Source organism: Salmo salar, chromosome ssa01, assembly GCF_905237065.1.
Source record: "Salmo salar chromosome ssa01, Ssal_v3.1, whole genome shotgun sequence".
Taxonomy (NCBI): domain Eukaryota; kingdom Metazoa; phylum Chordata; class Actinopteri; order Salmoniformes; family Salmonidae; genus Salmo; species Salmo salar.
The window spans coordinates 72,117,665-72,139,241 of NC_059442.1; the positions used below are offsets into that span (position 1 = coordinate 72,117,665).

At 41.3% G+C, this 21,577-nt stretch overlaps 1 protein-coding gene across 2 annotated transcripts in view; it reads right to left on the reverse strand.

The window, feature by feature from the left end:
• Positions 1–933: 933 nt before the first annotated feature.
• Positions 934–21,577, reverse strand: part of LOC106608102 (zinc finger protein 2 homolog) — a 31,939-nt gene continuing 11,295 nt past the window's right edge. The window contains exons 2-4 of one of the 2 annotated variants that reach the window (XM_014205834.2): positions 16,072–16,253; positions 3,834–4,056; positions 934–2,564 (exon numbers count right to left, since the gene is read on the reverse strand). In XM_014205834.2, coding sequence (XP_014061309.1) covers positions 2,536–2,564; positions 3,834–4,056; positions 16,072–16,253 — 434 coding nt within the window. In that variant the 3' untranslated portion in view covers positions 934–2,535. Of the gene's footprint in view, positions 2,565–3,833; positions 4,057–13,541; positions 16,254–21,577 lie in introns of those variants that run through there. The other variant, XM_014205817.2, reaches the window with a different exon arrangement.

Sequence of the window (21,577 nt, forward strand, 5' to 3'; positions counted from 1 at the left end):
TTGGAATGGCCTAGTCAAAGCCCAGACCTCAGTCCAATTGAGAATCTGTAGTATGACTTAAAGATTGCTGTACACCAGCGGAACCCATCCAACTTGAAGGAGCTGGGAGAGTTTTGCCTTGAAGAATGGGCAAAAATCCCAGTGGCTTGATGTGCCAAGCTTATAGAGACATACCCCAAGAGACTTTCAGCTATAATTGCTGCAAAAGGTGGCTCTACAAAGTATTGACTTTGGGGGGGTGAATAGTTATGCACGCTCAAGTTTTCAGTTTTTTGTCTTATTTGTTGTTGTTTCACAATAAAACATATTTTGAATCTTCAAAGTTGTAGGCATGTTGTGTAAATCAAACGATAAAAATAAAAATAATTCCAGGTTGTAAGGCAACAAAATAGGAAAAATGGCAAGGGGGTGAATACTTTTGCAAGCCACTGTAAGCTCTGTTTTTGATCATCAGGTAGGTCCTATGGAAAGTTCTCAGAATCAAAGCTTTGAACACGTTTCATGAGTTCCTTACAAGGTAATGTGATACATTTCAGTGTTACTGTACCATCACTGAGTAATGACCTCATGAAGTGACATCATCCACTTGAGTCAGCTGTTCCTCTACCACGTGTGTGGGTCCAGCTTCCCATATCTCTGCATCAGCCATAGTGTTCACGGCTCTTAGTATACAACCTACACAGCTATCTACCCATCCTGTATGTGCTTGATTATATTGCTGCTTTGCCTTAGCGAAGCTGCCTTGAGTCCTTCATAACCAGGTAAGCCCCTTTTTGTGAGTACTATCAGGGTCTCTCCTATGTATCTCTGTCTCTTTAACTGTGGGGGTGGCAAGAAGGTCTTGTTTTTAGGGTGGAAAGAACCCTCTACCTATCATCTACGACTTAAAATATTATAATGTGGTAGAAATTCAACACCAGAGACACCTGAAGCCAACCTTAAAATGAATCACTCTTTATTATCAGCAAGCTGGAGAGGTTACAGCAAACTCTGCACACATCTATCAGAAGCTCTGTTGGGGTGGTCCCTGCAGTTGTCTTATATTCGGCTATACACAGACAAGTTATATTTGCATGATTTAGCATAATTCATTAATCACTACTGGTGGCTCGCACATGTGACTGACCAATACCTCACGAGGCTCTCTCTCCAAGTTGAGACCTTGAAACTGAGATACCTTGGTTGTTCCCATAGCAATATTCTGGGCGTACTACCAAGTTGATGAACAGTGATAGTGAGGATTCCTCCATAGACGATCAGTCAGTCACCTGCATGAACCTTTCTAATTAGTTATTAGAAAGTAGCCTTGATTCGATATTTTGTAGCATTGATTTGATTATTGAACATAACTTTTCCCTCACATTCCCTTCTTTTATTACTGTGATAATTATTGTAAACATTTTATGTAAGCATTAGATTATAGCTTCTATCAAAGGAGGTTTTATTAAAGTAAGTGAAATCAACACGTTGCACCAGACACTCCAATCTTACAAGCCCTTCACTCTGGGTTTTACAATATAAATTGCACACACATACACAAGGGATCTGCAAATTTAGGGTTGACTAAATCTCTCAATGTTTAACCATTGTTTACATAGTTGTTACCACCATCGGGTTGCAGCGACATCTGTTCCGCACCAACTGTTCCTGAGACTAGTCAAAACATAAAACAAATCCGCTTGGGCCATCTAAACTTGTCAAACAAAAACAACCTCCAATTCTCACTCATCGTCCTTATCTACAGGGGGAAAAGAAAGCTCATCCAGTGACGGCATTGTTAACAGTTAACTTACAGGTATTGGACCCTTTGTAATACATTGTACAATTACATTCTAGTTCACCCAAATGATTACTTCTTTCTCCTCTAATACACCAAGGGGCTGCAATCACTCCTGCTACTGACATGGGTGGGAGTAAAGTATTCTCTGGCCTATCAAACGATGGTGGGCCTATGTGGTTATATAATGCAGAAAACATCATGGGGTCAGGGTCAAGGCTATTTGTATATTCAGATTGACCCCTATGGAAACTCCCACAAGTGGTAACCTGCTCCTACCTTAATTGGCCCCAACCCACACACTCGTTTTGTCCAGATGTAAGATTAGCAACCATTTCTGCTCTAGAGAGGAACAGATTTTCCTCATGGTTATGAGGGCCCAATGATCATCTACTTCTGTGCCACTACTCCGGACCGGCATTGGCCCCGTTGGCTCAGGACTTATCTCATCCTCTGTCAGGTTTCCGACAATAGGACAACCTACTGTTCTTATAAGCACTCCTGTGCTAACACAGAGGGCCAGACTGCACCACTTGAACTGGCAAAGCCTCATTTCTCCTGGATCAGGAACTCGTCTGCAGTGCAACACGTGGATCCAGGTATCTCTCTCAGCAACCTTCACCACAGTGGGGGTGGTCAGAAGAACTTGGAACTTGGACCCCTCTTCCAACTCTTTCTCCTGAAGTCTTTGACCACCACGAAATCACCTGGGCTCAAACAGTGCTCAGCTCCACCTGCCAAGTTCAGCAAAGACGCCTTCACTCGAGGAACGAGAGTCTTGAGAACACTGTTAAGGGTGACACAATAATCAACCATGTCTTCCTCCATTCCTTGCAGGGACAAGATGTTCTTTGTCAAAAGCTTGAATCCATTTAGAAAACATGTCAACAATCACCAAACAATACTTGTTACCCGTTCAAGGGGTCAACTCAATGCAGTCCATCATTAAGTGCTCAAAAGGTCATTCAGGCCTTGGATTAGATGTGGGGGATACTGAAATGCCGCGTCCAATATTATTAGTCATGCAAATCAAACAGTTCTTGGAGAAATTTTCTGCAAACACAGTAAAACCTACTGTACACCAATTAAACCTACTGTACACCAGTAAAACCTACTGTACACCAATTAAACCTACTGTACACCAGTAAAACCTACTGTACACCAATTAAACCTACTGTACACCAATTAAACCTACTGTACACCAATAAAACCTACTGTACACCAATTAAACCTACTGTACACCAATTAAACCTACTGTACACCAGTAAAACCTACTGTACACCAGTAAAACCTACTGTACACCAATTAAATCTACTGTACACCAGTAAAACCTACTGTACACCAGTAAAACCTACTGTACACCAATTAAACCTACTGTACACCAATTAAACCTACTGTACACCAGTAAAACCTACTGTACACCAGTAAAACCTACTGTACACCAATTAAACCTACTGTACACCAATTAAACCTACTGTACACCAGTAAAACCTACTGTACACCAATTAAACCTACTGTACACCAGTAAAACCTACTGTACACCAATTAAACCTACTGTACACCAATTAAACCTACTGTACACCAGTAAAACCTACTGTACACCAATTAAACCTACTGTACACCAATTAAACCTACTGTACACCAGTAAAACCTACTGTACACCAATTAAACCTACTGTACACCAGTAAAACCTACTGTACACCAATTAAACCTACTGTACACCAGTAAAACCTACTGTACACCAATTAAACCTACTGTACACCAATTAAACCTACTGTACACCAATTAAACCTACTGTACACCAGTAAAACCTACTGTACACCAATTAAACCTACTGTACACCAGTAAAACCTACTGTACACCAGTTAAACCTACTGTACACCAATTAAACCTACTGTACACCAGTAAAACCTACTGTACACCAATTAAACCTACTGTACACCAGTAAAACCTACTGTACACCAATTAAACCTACTGTACACCAATTAAACCTACTGTACACCAGTAAAACCTACTGTACACCAGTAAAACCTACTGTACACCAATATTTACTTACAAGATCCACCATCCCTCCTTTGGACATATGATCCTGACCATGTGACAATTTGGCAAGGAAATGGAAAGTACAACGGTCTGCTCCTCTCATCCAGCCATACACCCGATGCGTCTTTACGACAGTACCCAGCCCACTTAAGTCTCTCTGACTCATCAGCCGTTGCCTGCAAAGCAACCACGTCATCAACATAGAAAGGGTTGGTGGGAGCTGGAACTGCTGCCATCTGCAGGAAGGGGGGAAACAGAAGAGGAAGCAGACAATACACTTGATTATAGAACAGAGGAGGGCAGCTGGATAGCCTGTAATAGAGACGAAACAAGGTTACTGTGCACAATCTGTTTTTCAGACAAGGTCAAAAACCCTCTATTCTTCCACAATGTTCCAAAATCATGCACAACACATACCTGCTATCAGTGTAAATGTTAACAGAGTTGTCCTTTCCCAAATTACAAGCTCTAGTCAGGCCAAAACGTTATGCCGCCTGGCCTGATAAGTGCGAAGGGAGTAGAGCACACTCCACAGTTTCCAAAACGGTCATAACTAATTGATCCCCTTTTTAATTTCTCTGGGCAGACCCATCTACAAAAAAACAGTCTGGATTATCTAACGGGGTGTCTCTCAAATCCAATCTAGGGCTACAGTCACTTTCAATAGCTACGTCACAGTCATGACCTTCACCAGCATCTGCTGTAGGGAGAAGAGTTGAGGGGGTTAAGAATTGAACATCGTTTCAGAGTAAAATGAGACATCGTCAACAGAATGTTCTGATAATCTAGCAGTCTGGCAGGCGTCAAATGAGCCATTCTTGCCTGTGTAATAATTGTGTGCACAGCATGGGGCACATGGATGGTTAGGGGAGACATAGCCACAATATCATAATATGCCAAAACAGAATCAGTAGCAGCTGCTACTGATCTCAAACAGGAAACCATTCCCCTGATCACACTATCTAATCGTTTAGAATATTAACCAACAGGTCTATATCCCACCCCATGATACTGCGTCTAAACTGCTGACATAAACCCACTCGTCTCCAAAACAAAGAGATGGAAGGGTTTATTATGTTCTGGCAAACCCAAGAAAGGGGTAGACATTAATGTTTGTTTCAATTTGACCAATGCCATCTCAGCCTCATCCGTCCAGACCACAACTTCACTCGCATCCATCTTTCTCCCATAAATACAATCCTGTAGTGGTTAAACTAACTCTGCAAAGTCTTTCAACCATGGTTGACAGTAACCAGCCACACCCAACAAAGACATCATGTACTGCTTGGTAACAGGTTTAGGGAAAGCTTAAATTGCCTCTAATCTATCTTTGAAGATTTTGAGCAAACTAACAAATCGTAAACATACTGAACCTGTGTTACAAGGCGAATTTGGGGAGGGAACCAGAGTGCCTCTTTCAACTAACACACTATGAATGGGAATGATACCCTTTTCGGCTTCCTTGCTAAGAGGGTACTGAGCTTTGTAAGGTCTGTGGGAGCTTTTTGGAATTATCACAACTGGTGCAGCTCCTTTCATGCATCCAATGTCGGTCTTTGATTTAGCCCAATGTTCTTCAGGGATATCTTTTAGCCAATCAATATGTGAATTATCTTGTAATACCACAGGCATGGTTTCAACGGGAATTGGTTATTTTCTTGGTCACTGCAGTAGCCCAGTATGGGGAATAGAAAGTTGCTGTAGAAGCTGACCACTGTCCTTCCCCTTCCCAGGCCACCCAATCAGTTGCTTCCATCACTTTCTTCATCCAAATACCCACATCTTTCCATTGTTTTTCTGGAGTTTTTGATAAGCTACAATGGGGAACAGAGCCAGGGACTTCATACAAACTCATCTGAGTATCCATCAACAACACTCCAGCTGCTACAAAGTCTTCTCCTCTGTATATCCCATTCATGGTTATCTCAATTTTCTCTTTTTGTTTTGACCATCTCTGTTGGTATTCAGGGTCCTCTTCGCATGAGGGAACAGCAGCAGTACAATGTAGGTATTCAAACACTTCCCAGTTACCATGCAACGGGGAGAGAGGGATTGCTCTCTCAGCTGTCCCTCAACATGGAGATCATTCAGGTGCCAAGCACAGTAACAATTCATCAGGCATGGGAAGATTCCATTTTCTATCGATCCCAATGACAATGCTTCTTCAGAACAGGCAACAGATAAATTCCTTTTACACATCAAATCTCTTCCTAATAAATTTACTGGGCATACGGAGAAGTACAAGATTTGGTGTCTCCATTTGTCCGCTCCCCACTCCAGAATTCCAGACGCTCCCACTGTGTACATTGTTTTCTTTGAGGGGGAGACAGACAGGGCAGACATTTTAAACACTGAGACCGTGGCCCCTGCATCCACCTAAGAATGGAATTTATGTTTATTACCGAAGATATCATTAATGGGGTTTTGGGTTGACAAGGTGGTACATTTTAGCATTTGACAGGTTTCTTCTGGTTGTTCATCATTGTTTTCTTAATTCGTTTCTTCTTGTTTTCCGCCTCATTCCTATGGTTGGTAGCCCCTTCGTCCACCTCCTTTTCCAAGTGGGTTGTTCACCTGCACGCCTGCAGGTGGGGACGGCCACTCTCCTTGGCCTTCTCCTACTGGGAGAAAGATGCCGTACCTTGCCACAGTTGTAGCAGCTCCAGTCTCTCCCTCCATCAGCTCCAGCAGGGGCCCCTTGGCCTCTACCTCTCTCTCTACCTCCTCCGTTTCCTTGGTTGCCACCATTTTCCTGGTGTCCTCTTCCTCCTCCAGAGTAGTACATCAGCTGTGCCTTCTTCAGTGTCTTTCCATCCTTCGTTTTATTTTCCTTCAACTGTCTTTCCTTGGCCTTCATTGCTGTCCTCACTGCTGCTCCTTTTATCTTCGTCTTGGCTACTTTCTTCTTCATTCCTCCTGCTTGCACTCCTTAATTTGCTTCCTGTTTCTCTACTTTCCTCCTTTCTCTTACGTTTCTCCAGTTCTTTCCTGAGCTCTTCTAGCTCCTCTTCTTCACTCTCCCTCTCCTCTGTTTCTCTCTGCTCGTTCGCTTTGGTCCTTGTTTTTGCCATTAGCTTTGTGTCTTCAGCACCTGCAGCCCCTCCAACAGCTCCTAATCCCACGGCTCCTCCACCTGGCACATGCCCAACCCCAACTGGGTTAGGAGGGGGTGGGAGGCCACATCTCTGTGTGCTGGTGGAGGATTTGGCAGTGGGGGATACAAGGGGGGCCCCATGCAAGGGTTCCCGACAAAGAATGGCCAGCCAGGCTTCTTCTTTTTCTTTTTTTCCATCTTCCTCTTTCTTCTCCGGTTCCACTTGCTTTATCATCAGTCCTCTTACAGCTTTATCCTCTGCATTTTCTGCTTCTCTCTCCCCCTTTCTGAAATCATCCCACTTCACTTTAACCTTCTTGTGTTTTCTTTCTTTACTTTCAAGTTGGCCTCTCACAAACTCCAGTCTTTCTGTGCTTCGTGTCCCATCAACAGGGAAATGTCCATCTGTCCATTTTGTCCAGTCCTCTGTTTGGTTCAGTACCCTACCAAATGTTTTTGCCATTACACAACACGGCCCTTTTGGTTCCCAGCACATATCCTTCATCCTACTCTTACTATTTCCCTTTCCCATACTGAAACCCTTTGTGCAAGTCTTTAGAAAAAAACTTAACATGTCATCCCACATTCACACAACTCTCACACTGGGGCTTAAACCCTGTTCAGTTAATTAGTCAAGCACACAATACACTCATCCATATTCACTTAGTACTATTCCCAAACACACTCAGTAATCTCCCGTATCACTCGTCGTTACCTCCTATGCATACATATGTATCTTCTGCGGTTCCTCTAGTCTCCATAGTTTCTACAGTATTAATGGTCCCTGAGCATCAATAATCCCAATAGCTTCCATAGTCGCTATAGGTATAGCATCTATGGTCCCTACAGCATCTATAGTCCCTCAGCATCTATAGTCCCTCAGCATCATAGTATCAATAGTTTATATAGTCATAAATGCTATGGTGCACCGTATGCTATTCGCAGTGGTTCGCTGACCACATATACACTTCTCATAAATGCCTAAAATAACACCTTGTGCTATTATCAGTGGTTGTCAGACCACGAAGACACTTTTCATATAAATGTCTACAGACAATTGTCAGTGGGGCCTCTCCTGCCCTCACTCTAGCCACTTCCCCCAGGCAGCTCACAGTAAAAGTCTGGGCGGGCGGCTCCACGTCGTCTTTGGTCAGACGGGAACTTCCCTTGCACGCCTTCACATGGAATCCGCCAAAAGTGTTCCCTCGCAGACCTTCACTGGGATGCTCCACAGGTAGAATCACTGACCTGCACACTGTATAGGTCTATCAAACGCTCTTTTGGGGCAGTCCCAGCAGTTGTCTTATATATGGCTATACACAGACAAGTTATATTTGCATGATTTAGCATAATGAATGAATCACTACCAGTGGCTCGCACATGTGACGGGCCAATAACTCACGAGGCTCTCTCTCCAAGTTGAGACCTTGAAACTGAGATACCTTGGTTGTTCCCATAGCAATATTCTGGGCATACTACCAAGTTGATGAACAGTGATAGTGAGGATTCCTCCATAGACGATCAGTTAAGTCACCTGCATGAACCTTTCTAATTAGATATTAGAAAGCAGCCTTGATTCGATACTTTGTAGCATTGATTTGATACATAAACATAACATTTACCTCACAATACATTTTCAAGATGATATATTTCTGTCTTTGTATGATGCTTCTGGTTCTATGTGAACTATTGAAATAAAAACACGGTTGGTTTTAGTGCTAGAACATTGTGTAAAACTGTCAGACAGTCAGTCAGATGACAGTGTGTGGATGCAAAGTAGTAGCCTTATGTAAATGTCAAGCACTTGGAGGCAGAAAGGAGGCATCCTATGATTTCCTCTCGTTGTATTGTATTTATTATGGATCCCAATTATCTGTACTCTTCCTGGGGTCCAGCAAAACTAAGGCAGTTTATACAACTTAAAAAACATTTCAATACATTCACAGATTTCACAACACACTGTGTGCCCTCAGGCCCCTACTCCACCACATATCTACAGGTCTAAATCCATGTTTATGTGTGTGTATAATGTGTATGTTATCGGGTGTGTGTGTGTATGCATATGTCTATGTTTGTGTTGCTTCAGTCCCTGCTGTTCCATAAGGTGTTTTTTGTATCCGTTTATTTCAATCTAATTTGACTGCTTGCATCAGTTATTTGATGTGGAATAGAGTTCCATGTAGTCATGGCTCTATGTAGTACTGTGCACCTCCATAGTCTGTTCTGGACTTGGGGACTGTAAAGAGACCTCTGGTGGCATGTCTTGTGGGGTATGCATGGGTGTCCGAGCTGTGTGCCAGTAGTTTAGACAGACACCTCGGTGCATCCAACATGTCAATACCTCTCACAAATACAAGTAGTGATGAAGTCAATCTCTCCTCCACTTTGAGCCAGGAGAGAATGACATGCATATTATTAATATTAGCTCTCTGTGTACATCCAAGGGCCAGCCATGCTGCCCTATTCTAAGCCAATTGCAATTTTCCTTTTTGTCCTTTTTGTGGCACCTGACCACACGACTGAACAGTAGTCAAGGTGCAACACAACTAGGGCCTGTAGGACCTGCCTTGTTGATATTGTTGTTAAGAAGGCAGAGCAGCGCTTTATTATGGACATACTTCTCATCTTAGCTACTGTTGTATCAATATGTTTTGACCATGACAGTTTACAATCCAGGGTTATTCCAAGCAGTTCAGTCACCTCAACTTGCTCAATTTCCACATTAGTTATTACATGATTTAGTTGAGGTTTAGGGTTTAGTGAATAATCTGTCCCAAATACAATGCTTTTAGTTTTAGAAATATTTAGGGCCAACTTATTCCTTCCCACCCACTCTGAAACTAACTGCAGCTCTTTAAGTGTTGCAGTCATTTCAGTCGCTGTAGTAGCTGACATGTATAGTGTCATCAGCATACATAGACCCTCTGGCTTTACTCAAAGTCAGTGGCATGTCGTTAGTAAAGATTGAAAAAAGCAAGGGGCCTAAAAAGCTATCCTGGGGAATTCTTACATTCTATCTGGATTATGTTTGAGAGGCCTCCATTAAAGAACACCCTCTGTGTTCTGTTAGACAACTAACTCTTTATCCACATTATAGCAGGGGGTGTAAAGCCATAACACATGTTTTTCCAGCAGCAGACTATGATCGATAATGTCAAAAGCTGCACTGAAGTCTAACAAGACAGCCCCCACAATCGTTTTATCATTAATTTCTCTCAGCCAATCATCAGTCATTTGTGTAAGTGCTGTGCTTCTTGAGTGTTCTTCCCTATATGTGCTGAAAGTCTGTTGTCAATTTGTTTACAGTGAAATAGCATTGTATCTGGTCAAACACAATTTTTTCCAGAAGTTTAGTAACGGTTGGTAACAGGCTGATTGGTCGGGTATTTGAGCCAGTAAAGAGGGCTTTACTATTCTTGGGTAGAGGAATGACTTTAGCTTCTCTCCAGGCCTGAGGGCACACACTTTCTCGTAGACTTACATTTAAGATAAAATGATTGTTGTCTTTCACCTCTTCCACACTGACTTTACGGAATTCAAAAGTACAATTATTGGACAGACAGGTTGGGCATGGTGGATGACATCTGTATACAGCTGGTGCTTAGATACTGAAGCAGAAGCATACTGACGTCATACTCTATTCAATGAGCCTAGCGTTGGAAATGTTGACATTCCAACACTGCTTAAGCATCTCAGCATTGCCACAAGATCTATGGTTATAACTAATATCTTTGACAACAACACTACTTGGAAAACACTCGTAATCCAAAAGCCTAAAACGTTTTTTTACCGTGGTATTCATTAACCATGCATGCAGTAATACATTCAGAAGCCTAACACGTTTTTTTTTACCGTGGTATTCATTAACCATGCATGCAGTAATACATTCAAGCGCATACAGAAACCACAGCTGTGGTGGATTTTCGATTACTCGGTTAGTATAATTGGGCTAAAACTTGAGCATTGTTAGAACTGTGTAAGTTGAGTAAATACCTCCACTGACTCAGAAGCATAATGATTTCATTCCACTAAGAGGTCTAACAGTTATTTGCAACACCAACAGTTGCATCTGCTACACCAATCGTGTGATTAGTGTCCAGAAAACCTCATAGATATTTGGAAGTACTTGGACGTCGTATAGGGCAACACACGTACCCTATGTTAAACTACACTAGGCCTATCTATCTCTATGCTGTCAAGACTGTGCAACGACTAACGAGGAACTTTGTTCAGGTACAGTGAGGGAAAAAAGTATTTCATCCCCTGCTGATTTTGTTCGTTTGCCCACTGACAAAGAAATGATCAGTCTATAATTGTAATGGTAGGTTTATTTGAACAGTGGGCAAACGTACAAAATCAGCAGGGGATCAAATACTTTTTTCCCTCACTGTATGCAGATTGTGTCACTGATCATTTGGACAAATCACGATATCGCAGGTAAGGGGTGATGCTCAATGTAAAGAAAGATTGCTGGCTCACACTGTTTTCCTGTCACTTTTGGCACATAAGAAAAGCAATAAATAACTGATTTATTATTATTGAAGCTCGAAATGACTATGCTATATTTTGGTCAGCCTATTCATTATAGAGATGGTAGGCATCTATTTTGAAGCTACAGTGGGGGGGAAAGTATTTGATCCCCTGCTGATTTTGTACGTTTGCCCACTTACAAAGAAATGATCAGTCTATAATTTTAATAGTAGGTTTATTTGAACAGTGAGAGACAGAATAACGAAAAAATCCAGAAAAACTTAAGTCAAAAATGTTATAAAATGATTTGCATTTTAATGAGGGAAATAAGTATTTGACTCCTCTGCAAAACATGACTTAGTAGTTGGTGGCAAAATCCTTGTTGGCAATCACAGAGGTCAGACGTTTCTTGTAGTTGGCCACCAGGTTTGCACACATCTCAGGAGGGATTTTGTCCCACTCCTCTTTGAAGATCTTCTCCAAGTCATTAAGGTTTCGAGGCTGATGTTTGGCAACTTGAACCTTCAGCTCCCTCCACAGATTTTCTATGGGATTAAGGTCTGGAGACTGGCTAGGCCACTCCAGGACCTTAATGTGCTTCTTCTTGAGCCACTCCTTTGTTGCCTTGGCCATGTGTTTTGGGTCATTGTCATGCTGGATACCCATCCACGACCCATTTTCAATGCCCTGGCTGAGGGAAGGAGGTTCTCACCCAAGATTTGACGGTACATGGCCCCGTCCATTGTCCCTTTGATGCGGTGAAGTTGTCCTGTCCCCTTAGCAGAAAAACACCCCCAAAGCATAATGTTTCCACCTCCATGTTTGACGGTGTAGATGGTGTTCTTGGGGTCATAGGCAGCATTCCTCCTCCTCCAAACACGGCGAGTTGAGTTGATGTCAAAGAGCTCCATTTTGGTCTCATCTGACCACAACACTTTCACCAGTTGTCCTCTGAATCATTCAGATGTTCATTGGCAAACTTCAGACAGGCATGTATATGTATTCTTGAGCAGGGTGACCTTGCGGGCGCCGCAGGATTTCAGTCCTTCACAGTGTAGTGTGTTACCAATTGTTTTCTTGGTGCCTATGGTCCCAGCTGCCTTGAGATCATTGACAAGATCCTCCCGTGTAGTTCTGGGCTGATTCCTCACTGTTCTCATGATCATTACAACTCCACGAGGTGAGATCTTGCATGGAGCCCCAGGCCGAGGGATATTGACAGTTCTTTTGTGTTTCTTCCATTTGCGAATAATCGCACCAACTGTTGTCACCTTCTCACCAAGCTGCTTGGCGATGGTCTTGTAGCCCATTCCAGCCTTGTGTAGGTCTACAATCTTGTCCCTGACATCCTTGGAGAGCTCTTTGGTCTTGGCCATTGTGGAGAGTTTGGAATCTGATTGATTGATTGCTTCTGTGGACAGGTGTCTTTTTTACAGGTAACAAGCTGCGGTTAGGAGCACTCCCTTTAAGAGTGTGCTCCTAATCTCTGCTCGTTACCTGTATAAAAGACACCTGGGAACCAGAAATCTTTCTGATTGAGAGGGGGTCAAATACTTATTTCCCTCATTAAAATATCATAAGGTGAATGCACCAATTTGTAAGTCGCTCTGGATAAGAGCATCTGCTAAATGACGTAAATGTAAATGTAAAATGCAAATCAATGTATAAAATTTTTGACATGCGTTTTTCTGGATATTTTTGTTGTTATTCTGTCTCTCACTGTTCAAATAAACCTACCATTAAAATTATAGACGGATCCTTTCTTTGTCAGTGGGCAAACGTACAAAATCAGCAGGGGATCAAATACTTTTTCCCCCCACTGTATGTGTTGAACCTAATGGAATAATTTAATGAGCATCATTTGGAATCTGTGTATGACTTTTGTCTTCAGGGGCTCGGTCAGGCATTGGTACTACCTACTGCCACATACAGTACGCAGAGCTGTGGGAGACCACCTCAAGTGTGCCCCTGGTAGAGCCCGGGGTAGTGTTTACCATGCCACCAGGCTTGAAAAGTGGGATTCATCTGTTTGATCCATTTGTTTGTTCCAGTAGTTCACTTCTTTGACGCACTGTTGATTTCAATATGTTTCATTTTCAACAAAAATGCACTGGATTGGGTGAAGTTGGTCATTGGTTCCATTTGTTTTGCAATATGTTAAAATTAAATTATGCTTTATTTATATAGCACATTTCAGACATTGATGCAACACAATGCACTTCATAGAAAAATAAAAAAATGAAAACAAGAACTGAAATATTTACTACACAACAAATATAAGAGGATAAAAAACTAAAGAATAACAATAAAAACTGAAAGACTAATGAGCACCCTAAGGAAATGCCATTAGCTAAAATAGTAAGAATAGGATGCAATGTCCAACCCAAAATATAAGCTTGTTTTACTCCATTGTTTGTAAACAATATACTTGTAAATGAAAGTTGGTTGCATGAATAATTAAGATTACTAAATGTTACATGAAATGTAAATATTATGACATATCAAAACCAAATGTACACCCCTTTGTTAATAGGTATTGGCAATAATTCACTTAATGGTGAGGCATGGAATAATACAAAATATATATATTTTACCACGCTGGATGTTTGATACGAGTAGGTGATTTGAGTCACGCTTCTTCGGAAGTTGAATAAATACAATTAGCACTTGAATGTTGTAAATAAATAGTGTGTATAAATACTAGAGTGATGTACGATTGTTAATAAAATTGTTAATAGACCAATTGTTTAATACTCTGTCCATGTGTATAGGCTGCAAGTATGTTGAAATTAAGTTGTTTTCAAGTCATTGAAATAACAAACTGAAAAATATGTATTTTCAACTTTCACTGTCAACCAAAAGTTACATACAATACCAGTCAAAAGTTTGGATACACCTAGTCATTCAAGGGTTTTTCTTTGTAGCTACTGTTTTCCACATTGTGGAATAATAGTAAAGACATCACAACTATGAAATAACACATATGGAATCATGTTGCTATCTAAATATATTTTATATTTGAGATTCTTCAAAGTAGCCACCCTTTGCCTTGATGACAGCTTTGCACACTCTTGGCATTCTCTCAACCAGCTTCATGAGGTAGTCTAGAATGCATTTCAATTAACAGGTGTGCCTTGTTAAAAGTTCATTTGTGGAATTTCAGTCTGCTACATTTTGGAGTAATGCGTTTAAATTTAGGGGTCGCAAAAATGTAGAGAAATGCAACACTTATGTCATCACTCATATCGATATCACATTGAAATCAGTTGCACGAGAGGAGGGAGATGAGGTTGCATGTCCTGTTAAAACGAACAGCTCAAAAACCACATGGAATCTGGGAATAATGTTTACATCACTGGTTAGAGGACAATTTGTAGAAAACAGCTAGCTACATTTTGAAGTGTTTTTTCAAGTGGGTCCCAACGTGGTAAGTGTAATGCAACACTTTCTTTCTTAATCACATAAATAGTGCTCTTTCAATTCAGAGCCTGGATTTTTGCCCTTATGAGGCTAATATCCATATCACACTGAAATCAATAGAATGGGGGGGGCAAACTTTTAGGGTTATACATTATGACATTAAAATACTCCTACTAAAATGTTAAAAACATTCTACATTGTGACATTATTTAATTGAAATCATGGAACAACGTCTTCATTTGTGTATTTTCTGATGTTTAATCAGAGATTTTCTACCAGCATATCTCTTCCCACATTGATTACAGCTATAAGGATTCTCTCCTGTGTGTATTCTCTGGTGCATAGTCAGATGGCTAGATGTAGTAAAACTCTTCCCACATTGATCACAGCTATAAGGATTCTCTCCTGTGTGTATTCTCTGGTGCATAGTCAGATGGCTAGATGTAGTAAAACTCTTCCCACATTGATCACAGCTATAAGGCTTTTCTCCTGTGTGTGTTCTCTGGTGTATAGTCAGACGGCTAGATGTAACAAAGCTCTTCCCACATTGGTTACAGCTATAAGGTTTCTCTCCTGTATGTGTTCGCCGATGTACCATCAGGCAGCTTGAGTGAGTAAAACTCTTCCCACATTGATTACAGCTATACGGCTTCTCTCCAGTGTGTGTTCTCTGGTGTGATTTTAAATGTACTGAAGAAACAAAACTCTTTCCACAGTTAGAGCAGGGGTAAGGTTTCTCTCCTGTGTGTGCTCTCTGATGTATTGTCAGCTGTCTAGATTCAGTAAAACTCTTCCCACATTGATAACAGCTATAAGGTTTCACTCCTGTATGGATTCCCTGACGTATTTTAAGGTCCGCTAAAGAGGTGAATCTCCTCCCGCAGTCAAAGCAGCAGTGAGGTTCCTCTCCAGCCTGAATTCTCTGGTGTGTTTTCAGGCTGCTTGGATCATTCAAACTCTTCCCACACTGACACCAGCTAAAAGGTTTCTCTCCAGTGTGAATTCTCTGGTGTACTTTTAGTGAGTCTGATCTTGAGTAACTCTTTCCACAGTCAGAGCACTGGTAAGATTTCTCCCCTGTGTGTGTTCTCTGGTGTATAGTCAGATGGCTAGACGTAACAAAACTCTTCTCACATTGATCACAGCTATATGGCTTCTCTCCTGTATGTGTTCTCTGGTGTATAGTCAAACGGCTAGATGTAACAAAACTCTTCCCACATTGATCACAGGTATAAGGTTTCTCTCCATTGTGAATTCTCTGGTGTACCTTTAGTGAATCTGATCTTGAGTAATTCTTCCCACAGTCAGAGCATCGGTGAGATTTCTTCCCTGTGGGTTTCCGCTGGTGTTTCTTGAGGTGTTCTGATGTGGAGAGACTCTTCTTTGCCTCGTCAGCTTCAAGATGTTGTTGAGGCTCTACAGAGGATCCACGATAGTCAAGTCTCTCTCCTGTGTGAACAACAAAGTCAGACAGATGGTTAAAGGCCCACAACAGCAGAAATCCCCAGTTTATTTTAGCTAAAAGGTGATGCCCATGACTGTCTAATGAAGTATAAATGCTTTTACAAATGTATTTGCCAATTGTCTTAAAGACAGTCAAGTGAGCAACAACAGTCATATTTTGTATTTTTTTTTCACATTAGTGGTAAAGTGGATTACTCTAGGCTAGAAATAAAATAGACTTTCTGAAACCCTTCGTTCTGTGCCAGATTACTTTTGGTCACCAATATAGGCAGGCCCCCCTTCTATGTTTGCTCAAATTTGCCGCATGAGGGCGGTGTGCACGCAATTTGGTTGTAGAAACTGCTCCATGCTAATGCGGAAACCGCTAGTTAAAAATGTAACTGCAACATGCAACAATTTAAAAGTTTTTACTGAGTTACAGTTCAAATAAGGAAATCAGTGAACTGAAATAAATTCATTAGGGACTAATCTATGGATTTCACATGACTGGGAATACAGATATGCATCTGCTAGTCACATACACAGTACCAGTCAAAGGTTTGGACACACCTACTCATTAAAGGGTTTATATTTATTTTAAATATTTTCTACAATGTAGAATAATAGTGAAGACATCAAAACTATGAAATAAACACATATGGAATCGTGTAGTAATCAAAAAAGTGTTAAACAAATCGAAATATATTTGAGATTCTTCAAAGTAGCCACCCTAGGCTTTGATGACAGCTTTGCACACTCTTGGCATTCAAATTTCAGGGATCTATTATTTCGCTCATGAAACATGAGACTAATACTTTACATGTTGTGTTTTTTTCCTATGTATTCCGTAAATTACCTCGCATTACCAGTGCAAGATCGGGAGTACTATTCAAGAAAACTCACATTAAGCTGTGTCGATATTCACAATTTCCCCACCATGGGGAAAAAACTCATGGGAGGCCTCGTCAGATGCCAGCAAAAATGTTGTTTGAGTGCATTTCACAGTACTTTGGATTATAATCGTAAGGCTCGTTTGAATGTCCTGCTTAATTGTGTGTCATCATCGCAACTGCATTATACTTAAACACCTCAACCAGTAAAATCCTTTTGGCTAGCTTTGCTACGAGCTTGTCAATGAGCGTTAGCATTCAAGCTAACAAGTGCTGCATCCAAAAATAAGTATTTTGCAACCATCACAACCAAATATTATCGTAGCGACTGTTCAAGCAATAATCAAAACAACAATTGTAAGCCTATGAGAACCCCACAAAGTGTTTGTGGAGAAGTAATAACCTGGTGAATCTAGGCTGCTGAAAGGGCACAGGATGTCAAACGTCAGCTGTTTTCCCCCACATACCTGTTTATGACGTGACTCAGAGTCAACAGGTTGCCATGGACTGCATGAGTTGTTTTGGTTTCACTCTGGGTTGAGTAGGCAACCACTCTCTCCTATTTCAGAGGTTGAAAATAAAGGGGGCGATCCAGGCTTGGTACAACCCTATTTGTACTTTAAAACTAATCTAACATCTCTGGAGAGACCTGAAAACAGCTGTGGAGCAACGCTCCCCATCCAACCTGACAAAGCTTGAGAAGATATGCAGAGAAGAATGGGAGAAACTCCCCAAATACAGGTGTGCCAAACTTGTAGCGTCATACCCAAGAAGACTCGAGGCTGTACTCCCTGCCAAAGGTGATTCAACCAAGTACTGAGTAAAGGGTCTGAATACTTATGTAAATGTGATATTTCAGTTTTCTAATTTGCAAAAAACTGTTTTTGCTAAAGGTTTTCTAAATGATTAGAAACAAAAAGGACACATTTCATGCAGTTCCACATGTGAACTTAAAGGAATGAAATACATTATAAACTGGGGGTTCGAGCCCTGAATGCTGTTTGGCTGACAAAACATTTCATTTTACTGCTCTCTGGGGTTTATAGTATATATGGTCAATATACCAGGGCCAAGGGGTATATCTAGGCTTTCCGCGTTACATCATGCGTAAGAACAGCCCTTAACCATAGTATACTGGCCATATACCACACCCCCTCCTGCGTTATTGCTTAAATATACACTGAGTGTACAAAACATTAGCAACACCTGCTCTTTCCATGATATAGACTACTAAGGTTGAATATTTTCCCAGAGAATAAATAAAATGTTCTCCTGGGTAACCCGGTATTTCCCGCCAAAACCGGAAGTGTCATTCAAAAGCACATAAATAGGCCTGTCTGGATTTGATGAGAGCTATACATTAAATACGAGCCCTACATTAGACATTTAATGAGCCCAAGCCCAAAAAATCCCAAATGATTGTGCCGTTCTCCAATACATATACTGTAGCCAATGATATAGCCTACTGCACATTATGCATGACAGAAAAACATAAAAGCCCATAGATGTAGATAGCTATATGCTCTCTTGGGTAAATATTTTCTTAACTATTTATTGAACTGCATTGCTGATTAAGGGCTTGTAAGTAAGCATTTCACGCTAAAGTCTACACCGGTTGTATTCAGCGCATGTGACAATTAAAATTTGGTTTGATTTGAAATTAGCTCCAGTAGGCTAATTTTTGAGGGTGAACTGCATTACTGTACTGTATTATACAGACTGGAATTACATACAGTTGAAGTCGGAAGTTTACATAAACTGAGTTTAAATGTATTTGGCTAAGGTGTTTCACAAATCCTGACATTTAATCCTAGTAAAAAATCCCTGTCTTCGGTCAGTTAGGATCACCACTTTATTTTAAGAATGTGAAATGTCAGAATAATAGTAGAGAGAATGATTTATTTCAGCTTTTATTTCTTTCATCACATTCCCAGTGGGTCAGAAGTTTACATACACTCAATTAGTATTTGGAAGCATTGCCTTTAAATTGTTTAACTTGGGTCAAACATTTCGGGTAGCCTTCCACAAGCTTCCCACAATAAGTTGGGTGAATTTTGGCCCATTCCTCCTGACAGAGCTGGTGTAACTGAGTCAGGTTTGTAGGCCTCCTTGCTCACACACGCTTTTTCAGTTCTGCCCATACATTTTCTATAGGTTTGAGGTCAGGGCTTTGTGATGGCCACTCCAATACCTTGACTTTGTTGTCCTTCAGCCATTTCGACACAACTTTGGAAGTATGCTTGGGGTCATTGTCCATTTGGAAGACCAATTTGCGACCAAGCTTTAACTTCCTGACTGATGTCTTGAGATGTTGCTTCAATATATCCACGTAATTTTCCTTCGTCATGATGCCATCTATTTTGTGAAGTGCACCAGTCCCTCCTGCAGCAAAGCACCCCCCACATCATGATGCTGCCCCCCCCGGTCCTTCACGGTTGGGATGGTGTTCTTCGGCTTGCAAGCCTCCCCCTTTTTCCTCCAAGCATAACAATGGTCATTATGGCCAAACCGTTCCATTTTTGTTTCATCAGACCAGATTACATTTCTCCAAAAAGTATGATCTTTGTCCCCATGTCCAGTTGCAAACCGTAGTCTGGCTTTTTTATGGCGGGTTTGGAGCAGTGGCTTCTTCCTTGTTGAGCGGCCTTTCCGGTTATGTCGATATAGGACTCGTGTGTTACTGTGGATATAGATACCTTGTACCTGTTTCCTCCAGCATTTTCACAAGGTCCTTTGCTGTTCTGGGAATGATTTGCACTTTTCGCGCCAAGTACGTTCATCTCTAGGAGACAGAACGCGTCTCCTTCCTGAGCGGTATGATAGCTGCGTGGTCCCATGGTGTTTATACTTGTGTACTATTATTTGTACAGATGAACGTGGTATCTTCAGGCGTTTGGAAATTGCTCCCAAGGATGAACCAGACTTGTGGAGGTCTACAAGAGGTTTTGGCTGATTTCTAGTGACTTTCCCATGATGTCAAGCAAAAAGGCACTGTGTTTGAAGGTAGGCCTTGCAATACATCCACAGGTACACCTCCAATTGACTCAAATTATGTCAATTAGCTTATCAGAAGCTTCTAAAGCCATGACATCATTTTCTGGAATTTTCCAAACTGTTTAAAAGGCACAGTCAACTCAGCGTATGTAAACACTTGTTGGAAAAATGACTTGTGTCATGCAAAGTAGATGTCCTAACCGACTTCCCAAAACTATAGTTTGTTAACAAGAAATTTGTGGAGTGGTTGAAAACCGTGCATCAATGACTCCAACCTAAGTGTATGTAAACTTCCGACTTCAACTGTACATCTTTCAAACCATGATAGAGCAGGGAAGAGAACATGTGATTCTGGTGCAGCACATGCTGCCTACAAAGTTACAAGTATAAGCTAGCAAATTTAATTTTGAAATATAACAGGGCCTATTTGTATAATTAGTAGGCTGACACATATACCTTTCATAATATTTCCCCTAATGTTATTAGCCTACAAGTTTCTCTCTATTGTTGCTTCATTCCTTCCTCGCTGTAAACAGTTAAATTAAATAAGTTTTGTTGTCCTCATCTTCATCATTCTAATGACATCCTTGAATAATATAGGACTAGAATTAGATGCAGAAGACTTTCACTTCTCTTCCCGAAGATCGAATGGTTATGGGTCTGAATAAATAACTTCTAGCCTACTGCAGTCGCGCATTTGCTCTTCTTTCAAACTACCTGTGAGTTCTATCGGCTGCTGTATTTAACATTCAGCTGAAAAACATCCCCATATCATGATGCTGCCACCACCTTGCTTTACCATAGGGGTGGTGCCAGGTTTCCTCCAGATATGATGCTTGGCATTCAGGCCAAAGAGTTGGTTTCATCAGACAATCTTGTTTCTAATGGTCTGAGAGTCTATAGGTGCCTTTTGGCAAACTCCACGCGGGCTGGCATGTGCCTTTTACTGAGAAGAGGCTTCCGTCTGGCGACTCTACCATAAAGGACAGATTGTTGGAGTGCTGCAAAGATGGTAAAACCTTCCAGAAGGACAACAATCTCCACAGAGGAACTCGAGAGCTCTGTCAGAGTGACCAGCAGGTTCTTGGTGAACTCCCTGACCAAGGCCCTTCTCCCCCAATTGCTCAGTTTGGCCAGGTGGCCAGCTCTAGGAAGAGTCTTGGTGGTTCCAAACTTCTTCCATTTAAGAATGGATGGAGGCCACAGTGTTCTTGGGGACCTTCAATGCTGCAGAAATGTTTTGGTAGCCTTCCCCACATCTGTGCCTTGACACAATCCTGTCTCAGAGCTCTATGGACAATTTCTTTGACCTCATGGCTTGGTTTTTGCTCTGACATGCACTGTCGAACCTTACGTAAACAGGTGTGTGCCTTTCCAAATCATGTCCAATCAATTGAACTTACCACAAGTGGACTGCAATCAAGTTGTAGGATCATCTTAAAACCT